This window comes from Callithrix jacchus, chromosome 1 (genome assembly GCF_049354715.1).
Source record: "Callithrix jacchus isolate 240 chromosome 1, calJac240_pri, whole genome shotgun sequence".
Lineage (NCBI taxonomy): Eukaryota > Metazoa > Chordata > Mammalia > Primates > Cebidae > Callithrix > Callithrix jacchus.
The window spans coordinates 195,131,418-195,153,667 of NC_133502.1; the positions used below are offsets into that span (position 1 = coordinate 195,131,418).

General features: G+C 53.4%; 2 protein-coding genes across 4 annotated transcripts in view; one reads left to right on the forward strand and one right to left on the reverse strand.

Annotated features, from left to right (window-relative positions):
- Positions 1 to 10,086: 10,086 nt before the first annotated feature.
- LRRC75B (leucine rich repeat containing 75B) lies at positions 10,087 to 17,909 on the reverse strand. Its single transcript, XM_002743600.6, has 4 exons — positions 17,699 to 17,909; positions 14,660 to 14,788; positions 13,070 to 13,185; positions 10,087 to 10,866 (listed from the first exon to the last, which is right to left on the reverse strand). Exons 1-4 carry the CDS (start codon positions 17,873 to 17,875, stop codon positions 10,341 to 10,343), a joined length of 948 nt encoding a protein of 315 aa, XP_002743646.1. The 5' UTR covers positions 17,876 to 17,909; the 3' UTR covers positions 10,087 to 10,340.
- The window catches only part of GGT1 (gamma-glutamyltransferase 1), a 40,352-nt gene continuing 31,516 nt past the window's right edge, over positions 13,415 to 22,250 (forward strand). For all 3 annotated transcript variants that reach the window (XM_078336127.1, XM_078336124.1, XM_078336132.1), the window contains exon 1: positions 13,415 to 13,616. The gene's annotated coding sequence lies outside the window, so the exon portion shown is untranslated. The remainder of the gene's footprint in view (positions 13,617 to 22,250) is intronic.

The window sequence follows — 22,250 nt, forward strand, 5'->3', positions numbered from 1 at the left end:
AGGGCTGAGAGTCAGCATTCTATTATGTCCACATTGAGTTCATCCTCCAGGTCTCTGGGAGGGCTTCTAGTTCAGAAACCTTCTAACCCCCTCTGGAGAACAAGCTTCCAACTTTTTTGCCAAGATTGGGGAAGTCAGGTCATGTGGAAATACAAATGTTTAAGCAAGATTTTGCTTTTTTTCTTTGAAAATATATTACTTTGAAGAATAAGGCTGGGCATGATGGCTCATGCTGATAATCCCAGCACTTTGGGATGCCAAGGTGGGCAGATCACCTGAAGTCAGGAGTTCAAGACCAGCCTGGCCAACATGGCGAGATACTGTCTCTACCAAAATTACAAAAATCAGCCCAGTGTGGTGGCACATGCCTGTAATTTCAGCTACTGGGGAGGCTGAGGCAGGAGAATTGCTTGCACCTGGGAGGCGGAGGTTGCAGTGAGCAGAGATTGGGCCACTGCACAACAGTCTGGGCAACAGAGCAAGACTGTCTCAAAAAAAAAAAAACAAAACGGTGAGATTTAAAGAAGATAAAGACTAAAGGATGATGTCATAGAAAGGTAACGAGACCAGTATTTAAAATAAATTCTGGTTCTGAGTGCCACCAAGACCACCTCTTCCAGTCTCTTGTTACCTGTACAAGGGACGGTGTGGACTCACTTGATTCACTGATAATGTGACGTGGTAAAAAGCCCCATAAAACTGCATACCTCAGCTTTCTGTCGAAACTGCTGTCTATAACCCAAATGTGAATAAGTAATTAAGGACTGTGATCCCCACCCTACCCAGACAATGTGTAGACGAATGCTAATCTTAGCTTTTGTGAACCACTTAAGGAACAATCAGAATGTCCGGAATCCCCTCACCCCCATCCCCGCTCCTCACCCTCATTTCCGCCCAGAAGGTGATTTGCAGAATCTACTAGCCCTCAGAATGTTTCAATCCCTTCACCCCCACCCCCGGAGCTGGTTTACGGGTATAAAAGTCTTGTCACCCTCTTTTCCAGGCCACGGGTTGGAGAGACGTGAGTCCTCCATGGTTGCCGGCAATAAACCCTGCAATTTGGCATACTTTTGTCTTAGTGTTGACTTTCTATGCTCGGTCCGGTATAACAATACTATTCCAGCTTCTACACTAGTAGAACCATAACCTTAAAAAAATGAAAAGTGCCAGGCACGGTGGCTCAAGCCTGTAATCCCAGCACTTTGGGAGGCCGAGGCGGGTGGATCACGAGGTCAAGAGATCGAGACCATCCTGATCAACATGGTGAAACACCATCTCTACTAAAAATACAAAAATTAGCTGGACATGGTGGCGCGTGCCTGTAATCCCAGCTACTCAGGAGGCTGAGGCAGGAGAATTGCCTGAACCCAGGAGGCGGAGGTTGCGGTGAGCCTAGATTGTGCCATTGCACTCCAGCTTGGTTAACAAGAGCAAAACTCTGTATTTAAAAAAAAAAAAAAAAAAAAATACAGGAGTTTCTTGCAACTAGCCAAGATGAAAGTAATTGATTTATCATTGTACCTGAAAAAACACACACACAAAATAATATGAAACAGTGGTTTTCAAGGCATTAGACATTGATGGAGAATAATCCCTGAGGAACAGAATAAAGGGAGTTGTACAGTTGCTCCAGCTCACTGCATTCCAAGAGTCTCCAAGCAGTGGCACAGTGAGGGGGACTGATGCTGACCAACCAGCCTGCCTGTGTTGAAGAATGAGAAGCCACCAAGGCAGCTAAAGTTATAGGACACAATAACAGAGAAGAGAGCCGCGCGGAGAACTCAAGAGATATGCAGTGGATCCCTTTTGAATATTCACCAGAATACTGATCAGCACACGAATGCGAGGAAGTTAACAGGCTGGGGAAGACCCAATAAAAAAGAATTGGAACAGCGCTTGGCGTCATGCTGGGCTGAGAATAGTACCTTTTCGTCAGACAAAAAATTCACAGTACTGGCCAGGCGCGGTGGCTCATGCCTCTAATCTCAGCACTTTGGGAGGCCGAAGCGGGTGGATCATGAGGTCAAGAGATCGAGACCATCCTGGTCAACATGGTGAAACCCCATCTCTACTAAAAATACAAAAATTAGCTGGACATGGTGGCACGTGCCTGTAATCCCAGCTACTCGGGAGGCTGAGGCAGGAGAATTGCCTGAACCCAGGAAGTGGAGGTTGCGGTGAGCCGAGATCGCGCCATTGCACTCCAGCCTGGGTAACGAGCGAAACTCCGTCTCAAAAAAAAAAAAAAAAGTTCACAGTACCCCATATCCTGTGAACTGAGATTTTTGTCTGACTGGTAGGAATGTGTTGCTTTAAGATGTGCCATATCTGATTTTGTTTTAATCAGATACAGTGAGACATGGAGACAGCTGCCTTGAAAGAATGTATTACAGGCCGGGCGCGGTGGCTCACGCTTATAATCCCAGCACTTTGGGAGGCCGAGGTGGGTGGATCATGAGGTCAAGAGATCGAGACCATCCTGGTAAACAAGGTGAAACCCCGTCTCCACTAAAAATACAAAAATTAGCTGGGCATGATGGTGCTCACCTGTAGTCCCAGCTACTCAGGAGGCTAAGGCAGGAGAATTGCTTGAACCCAGAAGGCAGAGGTTGCGGTGAGCCAAGATCGTGTCATTGCACTCCAGTCTGGGTAACAACAGCAAAACTCTGTCTCAAAAAAAAAAAATGTATTACGTTCTCAAAGAAGGGGACATACCATACGTTACATGGGCCATATGGGGAAATACCAGCCTGAGTCAGGAGACTGGAGAACCAATGGCGGAGCAAGACCCAAAGCCTTTATTGTGGTTTTCTTTTTTTCTTTTTCCTTTTTGAGACGGAGTCTTGGTCTGTCGCCCAGGCTGGAGTGCTGTGGCGTAATCTCAACTCACTGCAACCTCTGCCTCCCAGCTTCAAGCGGTTCTCCTGCCTCAGCCTCCTGAGTAGCTGGACTACAGGCACGTGCCACAGTGCCTGGCTAATTGTATTTTTAGTAGAGATGGGATTTCACTATGTTAGCCAGGATGGTCTTGATCTCCTGACCTCGGGATCTGCCTGCCTCGGCCTCCCAAAGTGCTGGGATTACAGGCGTGAGCCACCGCGCCCGGCCAGTCTGAATAATTTTCAGCTGGCTTATAGGTGGTCTCCCAGCAAGTACCTTGCCCCAAGGTGATTGAGGGCAAAGGAAATACTGGCTTAGTATGTGAGAATTAGATAAAGGAGGCAACTGGGGGTATGGACGTTGGACTGGTTGATTTGTATATGAAAGACACACTGCCAAGCAAGTTTGCTATCTCTAGGAATTAGCTAACCCTGGGAGGAGCAGCCTCCAGGATTAGCAAGGCCCAAGATATCAAAGCATCATAAAACAGAAAACAAAAGTCATGATTAACACGAATATCCAGGAAGGTCTTGTCTCGTAAATGAGGAATAATTAGCCCAAGAGTAAGCAGCGGACCTGCATAGCAGTCATAAAAACAACACATTAAAGCATCAAACTGTTTTTCCAGACCAACTAAATGTATCTGAGAACAAGATTCAAAAAGATTCGTAGGAATATAAAAATGTCCAGTACCCTCCAACAGTAAAATTCACGACGTCTGGCATCCAGTCAAAGATTACTAGGCATGGAAAGATGAAGGAAAGCACACCACATGAGAATAATCAAGAGACCCAAAACTACACAGATGTTAGAATTAGCAAAGAAGGTCATTAAAATTATAACTGTATTTTACATATTTTAAAAGGTGAGCAGATTTTAAAAGAACACTCCCTGATTTCAAGAATTATTATAAAGCTGTACTGAACAAAACAGCATATTTCTCAAGTTAAATAAATAGATCAAATGAACAGAGTAAGAGTCTGAAAACAGGCCGGGTGCAGTGGCTCACATCTGTAATCCCAGCCCTTTGGGAGGCCGAAGTGGGCAGATCAACGGGGTCAGTAGTTCAAGACCAGCCTGACCAACATGGTGAAACCCCATCTCTACTAAAAATAGAAAAATTAGCCAGGCGTGGTGGCGCATGCCTGTAATCCCAGCTACTCAGGAGGCTGAGGTGGGAGAATCGCTTGAACCTGGGAGGCAGAGATTGTGGTGAGCCAAGATCATGCCATTGCACTCCAGCCTGGGCAACAACAGCAATATTCTGTCTCAAAAAAAAAAAAAGTCTGAAAACAAATCCCCACATGTATATAAAATGAGTTGTTGCAAAGGCACAAAGATAATGCACTGAAGAAAGGATAGCGTTTCTAACAAATGGTGCCAGAACAACTGGATTTCCATATGCAAAAATCCCCCAAAACTTGGGTCTGTACCTCACGTCATACAAAAAAAAAATAATCCTGAATGGACCATAAACCTTAAAACCTACAACCATAAAACTTCCAGAAATGAAACCCTAAACCTTGGGTTAAGCAAAAATTTAGAATCGAAAGTACCAACCATGAAAGACCAAACATATATTAGACCACCCAAATAAACTGCTTTCCAAAGCCACTGTTAAGACAAACCACTAACCACAGAATGTTGGCGAAGCTAAGTCTAATAAAGGATGTGTATCCAGAATATGTAAACAATTCACAAAGCTCAATAATAAAACGGGGAAAGAATCTGAACAGACTTGAGAAGATACAGATGGCAAACACGTGCATGAAAAGATGTTCACATCATAGGCCAGTAAGGAAATGCCAAATTAAAGCCACAGCGGTTCTACTACACACCCAGAACAGCTAACATTTAAAAAACTGACCATAGGCCGGGTGCAGTGGCTCACGCCTATAATCCCAGCATTTTGGGAGGCCCAGGTGGGTGGATCACGAGGTCAAGAAATCGAGACCATCCTGGTCAACATGGTGAAACCCCGTCTCTACTAAAAATACAAAAATTAGCTGGGCATGGTGGTGCACACCTGTAGTCCCAGCTACTCGGGAGGCTGAGGCAGGAGAACTGCTTGAACCCAGAAGGCGGAGGTTGCAGTCAGCCGAGATCACGCCATTGCACTCCAGTCTGGTTAACAACAGCGAAACTCCGCCTCAAAATAAATAAATAAATAAAAAACTGACCATGCTATGTGCTGTTGAAGATGTAAAGCACAAGAACTGCCGTGCACTGCTGATGGAAATGTAAACTTGCACCACTACTTTGGAAAACAGTTTGGCAGTTTCTTAAAACATTAAAAATACATGTGCCTTATGATCCCGTCATTCTACTCCGAGGTATTTATCCAAGAGAAAAGGAAATACATGTCCATGCAAAAACTTGTACATGAATTTTCATAGGACCTTTATTTGTAATAGCCAAAACCTGGAAACAACTCAAATGTCCATCAACAGATGAATGGATAAATTGTGACATGCCCGTCCAGTGGAATACTCAAGAATAAAAAGGAGCTATTGACACACCAGTGAGTCTCAAAATAATTATACTAAGTGAAAGAAGCCATATAGAAAAGAATACATCCAGCCTGGAGTGGTAGCTCACGCCTATAATCCCAGCACTTTGGAAGGCCAAGGCGGGCAGATCACTTGAGGTCAGGAGTTCAAGAGCAACCTGGCCAACATGATGAAACCCCATCTCTACTAAAAATACAAAAATTAGAGGGGCGTGGTGGCAAGTGCCTGTAGTCCCAGATACCTGGGAGGCTGAGGGAAGAGAATTGCTTGAATCTGGGAGGGGGAGGTTGGAGTGAGCTGAGACTGCACTCCAACATGGGTGACAGAGTGAGACTCCACTTCAAAAAAAAAAAAAGTATAACCTATATGATTCCCTATATCCCAAAATCTAGAAATGCAAACTATGGAAACAGAAAGCAGATCAATTGTTTTTGGACGGCAGTGGGCAGGGAGAGGTGGGAGGGAGGGATTACCAATAAGCATGAGGAAACTTTTGGGGTGACAGGTACATTTACTATCTTGATTGTGATAGTGGCTTCATGGATAAATATATATGGCAAAATGTATCATATTGCACACTTTAATCTTATAACGCTTGGAATGTCTATTGTGTTTCAATTCTTCCTCAATGAAGGGTTTTTTGCCTTTGTTTTGTTTTTTTGAGATGGAGTCTCACTCTGTCATCAGGCTGGAGTGCAGTGGTGAAATTTCGGCTCACCACAACCTCTGCCTCCCTAATTCAAGCGATTCTCCAGCCTCAGCCTCCCTAATAGCTGGGACTACAGGCACGTACCGTAACGCCTGGATAATTTTTGTATTTTTAGTAGAGATGGAGTTTCATCATGGTGGCCAGGATGATCTCGATCTCTTGACCTCATGATCCGCCCTCCTTAGCTTCCCAAAGTGCTGGGATTACAGGCGTGAGCCACTGCGCCCTGCCTGCAGGGTAATTTTAAAAAATAAAATATTATTTTTAAAAAACATATATAGTGCATAGTTGGAAAAGAAAATACTAGTTTTCATGGGTGATCTCTAAGTGGAAGAAGTGCATTTTCCTTTCCTTCCATCTCCCAGAGAAAAACCTCTGTGCTGGGTTGATATCAGCAGCTGGAATCAGTTGCCCAAGACTGGATTCTCAGGATGAAGACTGTCAGCAGAGGCTGACCTTTCCTGCGGGCTCATGTCCTAAAGCACCTTATTTGGGCACAAATATCCTCCCTTTTAGGACAGAAAAGAAGTTCTCCAGTCTTGTGGAGCACAGTATCTTTTCTACATATTTCCTTTTGATATTCTCAGCATCCCTGCAAGGCAATCTGAAGTGTGAGGAGCCTCAGACCCAGGGAGTTGAAGGCAGGCTGCAAGAGTTGGATGCAAATGCTGCACCCCTGGGCCTGGGCTGCCTGGGTTTTACAAAGCCTGGGAAGTGCTACCAAACCCATTCCTCACTAGTCTCATAATCCTGTGGGAGAGCAAAGCCCACATCATCATGGCCCCCCGCTCTACCTACCTGCAGATCAGAAAACTGAGGTCCATGGGGGTTGTCAGGACCTGGTTTTACTCCAGGGACAATGAGGCTGGAGGTCTGTTCCCTATAGCGGACCATGATGGTCCTCCTGCTTCACATGGCCTCTTTGGAAGGGGCTTGCTCATTTACGGGAATCCTGGGGTCGAACAGCCCCAGTGACAGCCCCTGGGATGGCTACAGGAGAGGCAGCAGCATGCAGGCGTTAACTAACATCACAGACTGACACCAGGCCGCCTGGGCTTACATCCTGGCTCCTCCAGTTCCTGGCTCTTTGACCTTGGAAAAGTCCTCTTTCTTTCTTTTCTTTTCTTTTCTTTTTTTTTTTTTTTTGAGACAGTGTCTTGCTCCATCACCCAGGCTGGAGTGCAATGGTGTGATCTCGGCTCACTGCAACCTCCGCCTCCCAGGTTCAAGCAATTCTCCAAGCACCCACCACCACACCTGGCTAATTTTTTGTTGTTGTGTTTTCACTAGAGACAGGGTTTCACCATGTTGGCCAGCCTGGTCTCAAACTCCTGACCTCAGGTGATCCACTTGCCTTGGCCCCCAAAGTGCTGGGATTACAGGCATGAGCCACTGTGCCCTGCTGACAAGTCCCCTTAACCTCTTTCTGCCTCACTCAACTCACCGGGAAAACAGAGCACCTATATCCTTCAAAGAAGAGAATTAAAGGAGTATAAGGCCATCAGAACAGTACCTGGCCCAAGGGAGGCTATGGAAGTGCATGTTAAATTTAAAAAATGGCTTCATCTCTGGCCTAGTACCAAAGATTTGGGTTCCTGCCATTGCCACCCAGAGAGTCCTGGGTGGAGGCCCTGCTGACATTGAAGAGTGCCTGCCCTGCTCCCCTCAATGCGGTAGACACTTTCCAAAACTTACGTCATCCTCACTCCAGTGGGATAATGGGAGGCTTGGTGTACCTCGTTCCCAAGATGAGGGAACAGGCCCCAGGAGGACCACATCACCAGCAAGTGACAGGCTGGGAACAAGTCCAAGCCTGTCTGCCTCCAAGACTGAGCCTGAATAAGGACCGGCCAGAGTACAGCCCACCTGCTTCCTCCTCCGTCTAGAGCTTAGGCTGGAGCTGTCCTAGCCAGTGCTCTCTGCCCTACCAGCCTGCATGAGCCACAAGCTGCCATTTCCTGGAGCTCAGTGGCCCTGTCCTAGACAGCCCTGCTGGAGGTCATGAAGGCCCCGAGAAGGCTGTGAACACCTGCATGGTGATGAGCCCAACCTTCCCACTTCTCTTGATCCGTTTCAGGCTCTGACTCCGCTACAGCATCGTGTGCTTCTGTCTGAGAAGCAGAGAGACTGAAAGTATCTGCTGCCGCCTGGATTCTCCCAGAGCTTTCCTGGGACACCAGCTCAGGTCCTCGCAAATCATCCTGGTAGGAATCTCTCAGAGCAGTGATGGTGGAGGGTTTGTGGGCTGGCTTAGTGTTGGGCAGGGTGTCAGGAGGGCACAAGGGACCGGAGAGCTTGTCGTTTCTCTGACAGGACTTTCAGGGAGCGCTCAGCTGCCTGCTTATGTGACACGTTTACCAGCTTGCCTGGCTGGCTCTCATAGTTTTGATTTAAATAATAGATTGCTCACACAATAAGTGCATGTTGATTTAAGCTTTCATTTTCTCACAGTCCTTCTCTCTGCTGGCCCTTCCCACCATCTACCCCATTTTGCCTTACTCTGGGGAGCCTGAACCCCCTGTTCCAGAGTAGGGGCATAGAGAAACACTTCCATGGCTTCTGAGCTGCTGGGCAGGGCCAGTCCTTAAAACAAGGAGAGCTGGGAGGGGGCTGGCCCCAAAGATCGGGTGTTGAGAGCTGGAAGTCCTATTTAACAGAGGGGAGAGAGCAAACTCTGAAAAGGGAAGGACCTGGTCAGGTCCCACAGCAAGTCAGGGGGCCGAATGGCGATCTTCAGTCTCTCCAAAGCCTTTGGGCAAGGAGGCTGCCTAAAGCAGTGAGATCAGTGGGGCCTAAGGAAAATCCTTTTCCTTACTGCCTCTCTCCCAGTGGGACCAGACACCATCCTGTCCTCAACCTTCTTGGCCATCTCCCTTCTGTCCTGAGAGGCTGTAATGCATCTGGCCAGCCTGGGAATGTGCTGGAATTCACGCATCACGGGGGATGGATGTGCCGCTCACAGTCCCCTGTGGGCCAGGGCTGTGAGGGAAGATCGGAGGTGGTGGGCTGGGGTGTGTAGGCCCAGGAGGACCCCGCCTCCTCCTTAGCCTTGGAGCCTCCCTCTGCTGCTGAGTCTCTCATCTAGCAGGCCCCCACTGTGCCCACACCTTACGTCCTGGCTCAGCATGCGACTTCCTCACTCTGGGCCTCAGTATCCCCCCTGGACATCTCTAAATTCCTTTTCTGCCCATCTCCTGGTTGAGCTGAACTGTAACTCCCCACACAGGGCCGAGGGTGACTGTGGCATTAGGCTTCTGGCTGGGAGCCCACTCTGATGGTGCTTGGGAAGGAAGGGAGATAGTACCCCATGACAGGGGCAGCCCTAAAACTACTCCTCCCCCAAGACCCCTGCTGTTGGCTATGCCTACCTCCACCCTCTGCATGCTCTCCCACATAGGGACCCCCAAGGCCTGGAGGGAAAACACAAGCACTTTGCTCTGGCCTGCTGAGTCTCCTAATTGCACAGAGCTGCCCCTCACCAAGTACAGGAGAGGCCTGGGGCTGAGTACTGGGGGTGGCAAGCAGCACTGTACCCTGTGGGAGGCAGGCACCAAGTCTTCCCACTTAGTCGGCTGTGGCCCCTGCTTCTGATCTGTGCAGCCTCATCCCCAGCCCAAGGGGCCCTGGTGGTGAGACTGGCAGCCTGGGCTCAGACATGAGCTTGCCGTGGGGTTCCATGTAGAACTTTGCTCCACCTGGGGCTCCCCGCCAGCTCCTTCACAGCTCCCCTTCTCAAGGAGCCCAAGCCCTGCCCAGATGTGAGGGCCTGCTCCCTGGAGGCCTCCTCTAACTCTCCAGCACATGGGGATGGACCCAGGACCCCCACACCTTGGACTCCATGGGAGACCTGCCCAAGGAGCACCTGGGGGAAGGTCAGTGTGACCTTGGCCCCTCCCTTTTGGATAGACAAAACCACCCCTTCTCCCTGCCCCAGCACCAGGGCTGTTGCTCAGTGACCCTGAGGTTGGTGATGTAGAAAAGTACAGGTGGGTGTCACTCTTTATTGTGGGGTCCACACTGTGGGTGCTGGGGCCCCTTCCACTGAGGGAAGGCTGAGACTCTAGCCGGGGCTGGCCATCTGGCCTCCTATGAGTCCATTCTCCTTCTGTCCCCTTAATCTCAAGATGAGAATTTGTACCAGATTTCTGGGACCTGTGAGTCCTCCTCGACCTTCATCGCCCACTATCCCATGTGCTTGAGAGCATCGCAAGTCAGTAGCAATGAGCCAGGTGGGTGGTGTGTCACCTGGCGCAGCAGACCTGTGGCTCAGGTCCCAGCCCAGCAGCTGTGGAGTCCCAGCTGGAGGCAGGGGTGGTAGTCCCGGCCACACCGCCCTCAGGCTCAATGTCCAGGCCCTCGTAGATGGTGGGGAGTGAGGTGCGCTGGCTCAGCCGCCGGCGCAGGCCCACCAGCAGGGGCTGGGGGAGGGAGGCCACATCCACGTTGTTGCCCAGGTCCACCCAGGCCAGTGCAGGGAACTTGGTGGTGTCCTTGATGGCCTCGGTGAGCTCGCGGGCAGCGGCCCGCGTCAGCCGGTTGCCGTTGAGCAGGAGCTGGGTGAGGCGGGGCAGCACCCACAGGCTGGGCAGCAGCAGGTGTAGCAGCTCGTCACTCAGCCCTGTGAAGCTCAGGTCCAGCACTGCCAGCCCAGTGCCGTGGCTGCCCAGGTAGTGTGCGACGTGCTGCATGTCCCGCGCCGACAGAGGGATGCCTGAGAGGTCCACAGTCTCCCCTGCCAGCGGAGACTTCTGAAGGCTGCTCTTGAGGCTATGGGAGGGTGGCAGGCGGGGATGAACTAGGCAACCAAGCAACTGAACTCTGGGCTGAGCCTGTGTGTGAGGCTCCATGGATGGAGTCACTCCAGGATGGAGTGTCTAAGAGGGACCCACAGCAGAGTGAGCTACTGGACAGCCACCGCAGACACCAACCACAGACAGTGACCTGTTGGGAACAGCCCAGGCCTACAGTCTGGCAAAGCCAGGTTCAGACTCTTTTTTTTTTTTTTTGAGACGGAGTTTCGCTCTTGTTACCCAGGCTGGAGTGCAATGGCGCGATCTCAGCTCACCGCAACCTCCGCCTCCTGGGTTCAGGCAATTCTCCTGCCTCAGCCTCCTGAGTAGCTGGGACTACAGGCACGCGCCACCATGTCCAGCTAATCCTTTGTATTTTTAGTAGAGATGGGGTTTCACAATGTTGACCAGGATGGTCTCGATCTCTTGACCTTGTGATCCACCCGCCTCGGCCTCCCAAAGTGCTGGGATTACAGGCATGAGCCACTGCACCCGGCCCAGTGGCCACCACTTTCTAAGTGGGTGGCCATGGCAATGCTTGGAGCCTGTTTCCCCTTTGGTTAAAATGGGATGTGATGGTTGTGAGGATTACATACACACACAATAAGACTCCATCTCCATGAACTTTTTTTTTTTTGAGGTGGAGTTTCACTCTTGTTGCCCAGGGTCAAGTGCAATGGCATGATCTAGGCTCACTGCAACCTCCACCTCCCGGGTGCAAGCAATTCTCCTGCTTCAGCCTCCTGAGTAGCTGGGATTACAGGCACACGCCACCATGCCTGGCTAATTTTTTATTTTTAGTAGAGATGGGGTTTCTCCATGTTGGTCAGGCTGGTCTTGAACTCCTGACCTCAGGTGATCTGCCCACCTCGGCCTCCCAAAGTGCTGGGATTACAGGTGTGAGGCACTGTGCCCCACCCTCCATGAACTGTTATTTGAAATCTCATGGTGTGCCCAGCAGCTCCATACCTGTTACAGCTGCCATCTCACTTACTTTTCAGATAGGTGAAGTAACTCTTCCACGGTCACACACCACTAAGGGGGGAACCAGGTCCCCAAACTGAGACGCTCTGACTCTTGAGCCCACATGTTTTTTTCCTGTGCCCCTCTGAGGTTGATTCTTTTAGGGTAGGGAGAAATTCTTCTATGAAGGGATAGATATTAGGCAGTACAGGGTGCCAGGGCTAGAGAGGGACAGGCGCAGGGTAGTGCAAGGGGAGATCCTAGGTGTGCAGGGGACCTGCCCTGTGGAGGGCTCCCTGTGTTCTCAGTTAAAAGGGAAGTTCAGAGACTGAGAAGGACTCTCCCCGTGTGGCTCCAACCCTCTAGGTCTCTCCCGTTATCTGAACAAAGCCCACTAGGCAGATAGGCCTTCTGGGGGACTGAGAACAGTGAGCACACCCCGAGGACCCCCATTTGCCATGTCAGGGAATAGCCTTGTGGAGTCCAAGCACAGCGTGGCCCACTAGGCTCAAGGTGGGACAGCGGTGGCAGGCAGATGGGGAGACCTCATGAGGTAAGCTGCTGGCAGCAGTTCAGTCCCCTGGGCCTGGGTGCCTGTGGCCAGCTCTGGGCTGAGCCTGTGCATGAGGCTCCATGGATGGAGTCACTCCAGGATGGAGTGTCTGAGAGGGACCCATGGCAGAGTGAGCTATTGGGCAGCCGTGGAGGCCTTGGCTTTAGGCAGCCTGGCAGTGGCAAAGAATTCCCAACAAGGTACAGGAAAATCAGGTAGAATGCGGCCTTAGGCAAGCCACTTTACTTCTCTGAACCTCAATATTTCCTTCCCTGTAAAATGAGAATCGTGATCCAGAATCTGCTCCCCCTGCAACCTGATGGGAAGTCTCAGCTGAAGATGCCTGCTGAGGTCACCTCGGCTGGTGGGTGGCTGGGGTGTCCAGGCCCTGTGACAGGCCAGGGATTGAGGGACACATGAATGGCAAGAGGCAGGACTGTCCCATGGGAAATGGCAAACTGGTCATTCAGAGGGTACAGCTCGGCTTGGGGACCATCTGCTGCCACAGGCCAGGCTAACTTCCAGGATAGGGCCTTGTGCGGACCAGGCGAGGGCCTGATTAGGTGGGATTTCAGTACCCGCCTCTTGGTGAGAGTGCAGGTGTCAACCTGAGAAGGGACCTTGGAGGGGCAGAGAAGAGGGGCAGTGGCTGGGTTCCCCTTACCAGCTCTGGGTCTTCCTTGGGCGCAGGCTGGACTCCTGCTGCTGCTTCGAGTGGGGGGTGAGGTGGTAGATGAGCTGTCGGCAGATCTTGTCCGAGGACTTCCAAAGCTCATAGTCCTGTGGGAGGGCAGTGTCACCATGATGAACCTGAGCCCCTCCTGCCCACCTCAGGGCCTTGGGGAGAGGGGCCTGGGCAGCCAAGTGTGTGTGTGAGCACAGCTGTGTACCATGGATCATGGAGCTGCCCACCAGGGCCTCCCCCTCCCACCCCTCAACCCGGCTGTGGCCTGGCACAGAGCCAGGGGAGGCTGCCCTCTGGGAGCTGGACAGGCTGGTCCAGTCCCGCAGTGCCCGGCGGGAGGAAGCCCAGACAATGGGCCCTTGTTCCCTGTCCTCAGGCCCAGGGCCAGCATCTCGGGCTATCAGCCGGCTGCCTGCCCACCCTCAGCACCCCTCGGGGACTTGCCACAGGGGGAGGAGGCCAGACCAGGCCCCTTGAGGGATCCCTGCTCCACTGACGCCAGTCCCAGGGAGTGGGAACAAGCCAGGTCAGCATGTTCTTCTTCCTCTCACTCTCCAAGCGAGACTGCGGCTATGGGGTCTGGGTCTGGGCTGACAGGGCTGGGGGATGTGATGTTTCACAGCACCACCACCTGGCTCGCTCTCAGTCCTAACGGAGCTCTCGCAGAGGCCCAGCTCGGGGTGGAATCCAGGGTGCGCAGCCCATAAAGCTGGCACTGAGCATGCTCCACTGCATCCTTTATCCAATGCCTCTGTGAGCAGCCCCAGGAGCAGGCGGCGCACACAGCGGCTGCAAGCCCGGGCCGGTCCTGTGATGACTGTGGGCTAGCCTCAGAGTCCTCGGGGCCGACTGCACACAGACCTGGGTGTTCAGAGTTGGCAGGGCTTGTAGCGGACACTGTTGTTTCAGTTGGGGGACTCACTGTGACTAGGAGTCTGGGGCCTGTGGCTGGTCACAGCCACATATCCTGGGGCTGTGTTGATGCTCACAGCAGGACATCTGCAGGTGCCATCAGAGTGGGGTTCTGGGCGGCTGTAGGGTGCAGGGTGCAGGTGGCAAACTCCACCCCAGCAATGAGGAAGGCCTCGCTTGTGACCCCAGCTGTTGTGGGGTGAAGCAGTGAGCACCCGTCCCCAAAGGTGTCTGTCCAGGATGGAGACTGGTGGACAGACGGGGGGCTCTAGCCCAACTGACGAGGGCAGCTCTCTTCTGGCCCAGGAACCGAGGCTGGGAGTCAGGTTCCGTTCTTGGATTTCTCAGAACAGTCTGTGTCCCGCAGGGTCCTGTATGACTTCTGCCCAGCTAGAGTCTCCCCTGCCTGGGTCCCCAGGCCTAGTGCACAGTGCTGCCACTGAGAAAACGGGTCTCCCCAGGATTTTGAGGGTCCTGCAAAGCACTTGCTCTAGCTGGTGACCAGCCTAATATACTGATGCTGGCATTGGGTCTCAGACAGGGACAGTGACTTGTCTAAGGCCACACAGCAAGCCACAGAAGGACCTAGCCTCCCAGCTCCCAGCCCTGAGCTCTGCTGGCCCCTGTCCACCCTGGGCCCATGCCTACCAGCCTCACCTTCTTGGGGCACTGCAGGTCCCGGGCCAGGTTCACAAGGAGGTCATGGGAGATGGGGTCAACCAGGTTGAGGAAGGCCACATCTCTGTAGAGGATGTCAGTAAGGAGGGTCCCCTCAAGGCCCAGGTCCTGTGAGTGGTGAAGAGAGAGCTGAGTGAGCCAGTTGGGTTTTCCATCTCCAGCCCCCACCCCCAGCCAGCCAGATGCTGCTTATGCCTGTTCCAGTCTCTCCATCTCCTCCCTAAGGCTTGTTGGCTTCTCCCCACAGGCGGCCATAGGCCAAGTGTCCGGTGGCAGGTGGACCCTTTCTTTTTTTGCTTACTTATTTTTTGAGACGGTCTCGCTCTGTCACCTAGGCTACAGTGCAAGTGGCATGATCTCAGTTCAGTATAACTTCTGCCTCCTCAAAGGATCCTCCCACCTCAGCCTCCTGAGGAGCTGGGGCTACAGATAGGCACTACACTCAGCTAATTAAACAATTTTTTTGTAGAGATGGGGTCTCACTATGTTGCTCAGGCTGGTCTCAAACTCCTAGGCTCAAGCGATCCTCCCAAAGTGCTGGGATTACAGGTGTGAGCCACTCGGCCTTGGTGGACCCTTTAGATAAGTAGAGGGGAGGGACATGGGGCCCTCGGGGGTGACACACAGATCCCACAACCCTTAGGCCAGTTCCCTGGAGGCCAGATGTGGTGCTATCACACTGCCTTCTCTGGGGTTAGGGCTTGTCAGTGGGATTCTTTGGGGTCCTCCTCTTATTGGGGGGTCTGCTCTTATGACCCCTCAAATTCCTCTGTCCCCCAGCAGGACATCTGCTCACAGCATTCCCTTCAGATCCTGTGCTTTCCCACCTATCCTTTGGTTTTCCTGAGCTGTGGCCAGCATCTGTTTGCAGACAGTCCCATGGGGGTGGACCTCTCCCTCTGCTCAGATGTCTCAAAGGCATCCTACTCTGAAGCTGGTCTAACCACCCATGCCCCAGCTCAGTATAGGGCGCTTCCATGCCGATCTTCGCAGGCACTAGGGCCAGAAGCCCTGGAACCCCCCAGCACTCTTCCCTCCTCCTCTCTCCCCCAATTCATCTAGTCATCCCTTTTCTCTCCCCACCGCTCCTGCCAAGATTCAGACCTCCAGCCTCCTTTCCTACCCATCCTGCACCCTACTACCACCTGCACAGACCTGCCTTGGCCTTCCTGCCTCACTCCTCGACTTTCTCTTACTAGCTACTCCCACAGGCCTGGTAGGCTGAATACTCTCAGAGGGTCTCTCTCTCTCTCTCTCTCTCTCTCTTTGAGATAGAGTTTTGCTCTTGTAGCCCAGGCTGGAGTGCAATGGCGTGATCTCAGCTCACTGCAACCTCCACCTCCCGGGTTCAAGCAATTCTCCTGTCTCAGCCTCCTGAGTAGCTGGGATTAGAGGCATGCACCAGCACTCCCGGCTAATTTTGTATTTTCAGTAGAGATGGGGTTTCTCTATGTTGGTCAGGCTGGTGTCAAACTCCTGACCTCAGGTGATCTGCCCACCTCAGTCTCCCAAAGTGTTGGGATTAAAGGTGTGAGCCACCACACCCAGCTCAGAGGGTCTCTTTAGAGGACACATTGACAGCTGATGGGGCAGTCACAGCCAAGAGGGGCCTCTAGACCCCATGTGGGCCTTCTCCAATCCAAAGGTGATATGCTCTGTGCATCAGTCCCAAGCACAGGAAGTTGGGCCAGGGTTGGGGGTAGTCGGTGGGTCACAGCTACAGGGTCCCTGCAGGTTATGGAGCAGGACAGGCCCGTCACTGGAACTCAAATCCTAAGCTCTGAGACACAGAGAGGTGACCTATCTGGTCTCTGTCCAGTTTTCCAGCTAAAATGCCTCACTAGCTCCTTGGGCTCCATACACCGTCCCAGACTGAGATGCATGCCTCTGGGTGTCTGGCTGATTCAGTGCTCCTCTGCTGTTTGCCAGAGATGCCAGCTAGGGAGGATCCAGAAGGAAGGCTGGCTGGTGAGCCTGGCAGACCCAGACAGGGCCCCAGACCGCAACCTGCCAGCCTGCCTTCCTCTGATTTAGACAGCTCCTCTTAAAGGGACAGATCCATTTTTCCAGCCTGCTGAACCCAGAGTTGGAGGAGATGGAGAAGGGAAGAAAGGAAGAAGGGCTCTGGCCCTGGCTTGCCCCATATTTTCTCTGTGGGCCCTGGGATGACCACGTGTCTCCATGCCTCAGTTTCCCCATTTTAAATTACCTTCTGCAGGCCAAACACCTGCATGGCTGACTTCCTGCTAACTGGATGGGGCAGGTAGTGGTGGCAGCTGCTGCAGTGGGTAAGGACAGCATAGTGAGGGAAGCGGCTTGCCCAGGTGATGGGGGGACCAGCATCCTGGGACAACCCAGGGCTTGGGATCTGAGTTTAGAGTACCTGGTGTGTGTAGGACCAGGGTCACCACCGGACCGAGTGTTGTGATGCACAGATGCTGGCGGTGTGTACTCTACCGGCAGGAGCTGCCTGTTGGAGGGCTAGTGATGCATGAGGTGGCTCTGTGTGGGCTGTCATGGTGTCTTGGGGTGAGGCTGCACCTGCACACCATCCCTGGGTCCTCTCTCCAGGGTCCAGTGCCTCCCCAGTCCTGGAGGAGGGGGAAGGTACCCTCTTCCATTGTCCCTCAATACCAGATGATTCGACCTCACTTGCCACTCCTGCCGGCCCCTCCCATCTTGCCAGGGCCTGAATCTGGGCTCTTACTCCAGGCTGGAGCCATCCTCAACACAGAACTCTCAAACCCCAGAGACCCGAACACACTCAGCGGCCTCCTCCTCCACATACGGTCCGCCGGCCTCCCCCAGCCCTCACTCCAGCCGACCGCCCTCTCGCCCAGGCAAGACCTAGCGCCGCTGCAGCCCGTCGCGCCCTCGGAACCCGCCCGCGAGCGAGTCCGAGATCAGCTCAGCCTCGCCTCCCGGCCGATCCATGCCCACAACCCACAGCCCCGCGCCTCCCAGACCCCCAGTCCCTGCCCGGCCGCCAGCCCCGGGGCGGCCGGCTCCTTCTCTCGCCTGGCGCAGGAGGCACAGCAGCTGCCGGGCGCGTTCCGGCCGCCGCTCGCGGAGCGTGGACTGGATCTCGCGGAGCCACCGCACCCGGCGCTCGTAGGGCGCGGGCCCGCAGCCGGCCGCCGCCCCGGTCTGGGAGCCCGCCACAGGCCGGGCACGCCGGCCCAGCCGCGCCCCCATGGCCGCCGCGCGGCGGGGGCCGAACCCACAGAAGGCAGGGCTGTCTGCGCCCCGCGCCCTCGTCCCCCAGGCCCCGCCCCTCGTCGCCACGCCCCCTCCCCTCCTCGTCCAGGTCCGAAGGCTGAGCGCCCGCCCGGAGCCGCGCCGGAGCGAGGCCAGCGGGTTCCTAGGCTTGGGCTGGTCTCACTGGTGGAGGCCCTGCCCGCGTCAGCCTTGGCACTAGAGCTCTGTCCCGAGGGCTCGGAGCCGCCAGGGGAGACGGAGAGCTCGGCAGGGACGAGGTGGCTTTTGGCACCTCTCTACCCTTCGGCCCCAGTGCTGATGGGAATAGTCACTTTGACCGTGCAAAGAGCATTCCAGGCGGCCTGGGGGTTCCACTGCTTGTGCCAGCATTAGATATTGCCCCCACCTGCTTTTAGAAATCTGCCCTGCATGGTGAAACCCCGTCTCTACGAAAAGTACAAAAATTAACGGGTGCCTGTAATCCCAGCTACTCGGGAGGCTGAGGCAGGAGAATCGCTTGAACCTGGGAGTCGGAGGTTACAGTGAGTTGAGATTGCACCACTGCACTCCAGCCTGGGCGACAGAGCAAGACCCCGTCTTTTTTTTGTTTTTGTTTTTGTTTTTGTTTTGAGACGGAGTTTCGTTCTTGTTACCCAGGCTGGAGTGCAATGGCACGATCTCGGCTCACCGCAACCTCGGCCTCCTGGGTTCAAGCGATTCTCCTGCCTCAGCCTCCTGAGTATCTGGGACTACAGGCGCACACCACCATGCCCAGCTAATTTTTGTATTTTTAGTAGAGACGGGGTTTCACCATGTTGACCAGGATGGTCTCGATCTCTTGACCTCGTGATCCATCCACCTCAGCCTCCCAAAGTGCTGGGATTATAGGCGTGAGCCACCGTGCCCAGCGGATACCCCATCTTAAAAAAAAAAAAAAAGAAAGAAACAAAAAAGAAATCTGCCTTGCCGTAGGCATTTGTGGTGTAGGGCCTGCTCATGCTGCATGGACACTCCTGCACTGGCAAATATTTACTGCCACCTGCTTCTTGGTTTGGGGCAGGCCCCCACCTCTTACCGTAGCCCGGGAAATAAACCAGATGAAGAGTGTGGTTAACCGTTAAGCCCAGCTCTGGGCAGGCTGGCAGCAGGCGAGCTGCATCTGCCACTGGCTTCAATCTTCCTCCCTGACAAGGGGTGGGGGGGGGGCAGGCAGGGTGAGGAGGGGGTCCTGGATCCTCTGAGGACCAGGGTAAGGTATGGAACCACCTGGCTCAAGGAGTATCTCACTTCCCAGGGCTCCCTCAGCAGAGGTGTAGGTCTCTGTTGGAGGCCTGCTGGGCCCCTGCAGCCCCAATCCCAGCTCTGGGACCCTCACATCTCCTGGGTGGGGGACGTTTGAGGCACTGAAATGCAGCCCCCACTTCCCCAGGCAGGGAACATGTGTCTAGCCTGTGAGGACGGGAGGACGGGTTCCTGTTCTGCAGGAAGGGATGAGCACTGTCCGAGGGTATATACTGAGGGATGACAGCCAAGCTCCGTGTGTGTGTGTCTGTGTGTGTGCGTGTGTGTGTATTACACTATAAAGATTCAAGGTTTCTTCCTTTGGGTTAAGCCATGCCTGCCCAGAGATGGCCGTGGGGACAGGGTAGGGTGCTAGGCTCGGAGACAAGGCAGAGGACAGCAGGATGTCTTAGCCCCTTGACCATCCACGGACCCCCCAACCTCTGCTGGGCCTGTACCTGCACCCCCTTCTCCCCTGGCACTTGCCAGCTGGACCCAACACTCTCTCCTCCCACTCCAGTGCAGCCAGTATTGTCCTGGGGCCACCTTGGCACCACAGGTTTCCTCCCTGGCAAACCTGCATGACGGGCTTACTTGCCCTCCCCCAGGGCCAAGGCACTGTTGCTGAACTGAAGTGGCGATGGGGTCAGAGCTTTAAGCGGCAGCCCCAGTGCCCCAGGGACCTCTCAGACCCCCTGCCCAGAGCAGGCAGCCTGGTAAGCCCTCCTCCCCTTCCCTTGCAGCCTCAAAGCTGGAGCCAGAGCTGGGAGGGCTCCCAGATTCTGACCATATCCTCCCAGAGGCTGAGCCAGGCCTGGACACTGTCCCCTCAAATGTGAGAAGACTGGGCAGGGGAAGGGGAGGGAGGAGGGGATGGAGGGCTGAGCCTGGTAGCATGAAAGGGGCAACCTAGCCAGTGGTATGGGGGAATGCCCAGAGCTTAGAGTCCTGTGGAAGGCAGAGAACTGCCCCAGCCCCCGCCTCTCATCCCCCACCCTCTGTGTCCCTGGCTGAGAGGTTCCTGGAGGACATTTTTCCAGCAAAAGAGGGAGGGTGGTGTCTGGGCCTAGATCCTTGGATGGGCTTTTCCCTACCTGCTGTGCGGGGTGCCTAGGGTGAGTTGGCTCTTGGAGACAATTTCTGGCCTAACCTGACTTGGACAGGAGCCCCCAGAGGCAGAGCTATCCCTTCCGGCACGGGGACGTCGTTCCAACTCACCAGGAATGATGTCTCTCTGGGTTACCCTGAGCAGCAGAGCTGTGTTGAGACCCCATGGGGTGGAGGGATTGCAGTGCTGTCCTCTCGGCTTCCAGGGCTGATGTGGGAGTGCGAAGACTTGTCCTGGGTTCTATAGGGTAGCCCTATCATCCCTAGGGAGTCACTGAGGTGGGAGGCTGGGGGCTGGAGAATCCAGCAGGGAAGAGGCTCTGATGGGAGCATACTCGGCCCCAAGTGGGACCTGCCAAGAGACATGAATTGGTGATAACCACACCTTTGGAGCCTCAAGCCCTCTGCCCCCCATGTGGTAGCCCAGTTCAAAGGAACACAAGGTCCAGCTGGCCCAGTGGGCAAGTAGGGCTGGAAATGGACTTGCACTGCCTCTGGGTCCTTCTCTACCCATGCAGTGGTAGAGCCCAGGAGGGAAAAAAGCCAGCTAAGGGTTAATGTGATCTCAGCAAGTAGCTGGGTAGCACTGAGCCTCTTGGTAGCCACTGCAAAGAAGGATACAGAATGGTTTGGGGGCATTCACTAGGAGCAAGGAAGCAGATGATACTCTATAGAGATAGGATGTCTTCCCTGTATGTCTGTGTGGCCTTCACGTGGCCTTCCTTATTTTTGCAATTCGGTCTCACTGTGTTGCCCAGGGTGGTCTTGAATTCCTAGGCCCAAGCAGTTCTCCTGCCTCAGCCTCCCAAGTAGCTGGGATTTCAGGTGAGTGTCACCTTGCCCAGCTCATATGGCTTCTTTATAAGAACTCTAGCTACTGGATTTAGGGCTCATTCTAATCCTGTATGATCTCATCTTAACTAATTACTTCTGTAGAGACTATTTCCAAATAGGAGCATGTGAGGAAAAACCAACTCAAACTGTGTTTTTTGGCTGGGTGCGGTGGTTCACGCCTATAATCCCAGCACTTTGGGAGGCCAAGGTGGGCGGATCACTTGAGGCCAGGAGTTTGAGACCAGCCTGGCCAACATGGCGAAACCCTGTCTCTACTAAAAAATACAAAACTTAGTCGGGTATGGTGGCGTGCGCCTGTAGTCCCAGCTACTCAAAAGGCTGAGAGGCAGGAGAATCACTGGAACCCAGGAGGTGGAGGTTTCAGTGAGCCGAGATCCCACCACCACACTCCAGCCTGGGCAACAGAGCGAGACTCCATCTCAAAAAAAAAACAAAAAACAACTGTGTTTTCCCTGCATTCTCACAAGACAACAATCAGCACAGACATCTGTGACCAAATGTGTGGGTTCTCCCCATGCCCCAGCAAGAATCAATTCCCACAAGACCACCCCCCATCCCACTAGTCACAAGTCTGGGCCTTGGGAAAATCTGACTAACTAGCTTCTAGTTGGGGTTCCTAAGGCCCCCTCTTTGGGTTCAGTTAATCTGCTAGAGCAACTCACGCAAATCAGGGAGACCTGTTTATTGGTTTATTTCAAAGGATGTTTTATTTCATTTTTTCCTCAGCCATACTTTATCATCAATTAAAGTCAGTAACCCGAAGGAAACTTTAAAGGCTACAGACAGGCCAGGTGCGGTGGCTCACACCTGTAATCCCGGCACTTTGGGAGGTGGCAGTGGCAGATCGCTTGAGGTCAGGAGTTGGAGACCAGCCTGACCAACATGGTGAAACTCTGTCTCTACTAAAATTACAAAATTAGCCAGGCGTCGTGGCAGGAGCCTGTAATCCCAGCTACTCAGGAGGCTGAGGCAGGAGAATCGCTTGAACCAGGAAGGCGGAAGTTGCAGTGAGCCAAGAGGGAGCCTCTGCACTGCAGCCTGGCTGGCAGAGTGAGACTTTGTCTCAAAAATAAATAAATAAAATAAAATAAAGGCTACAAATAAACCAGTCAGATGAAGAGATACATAG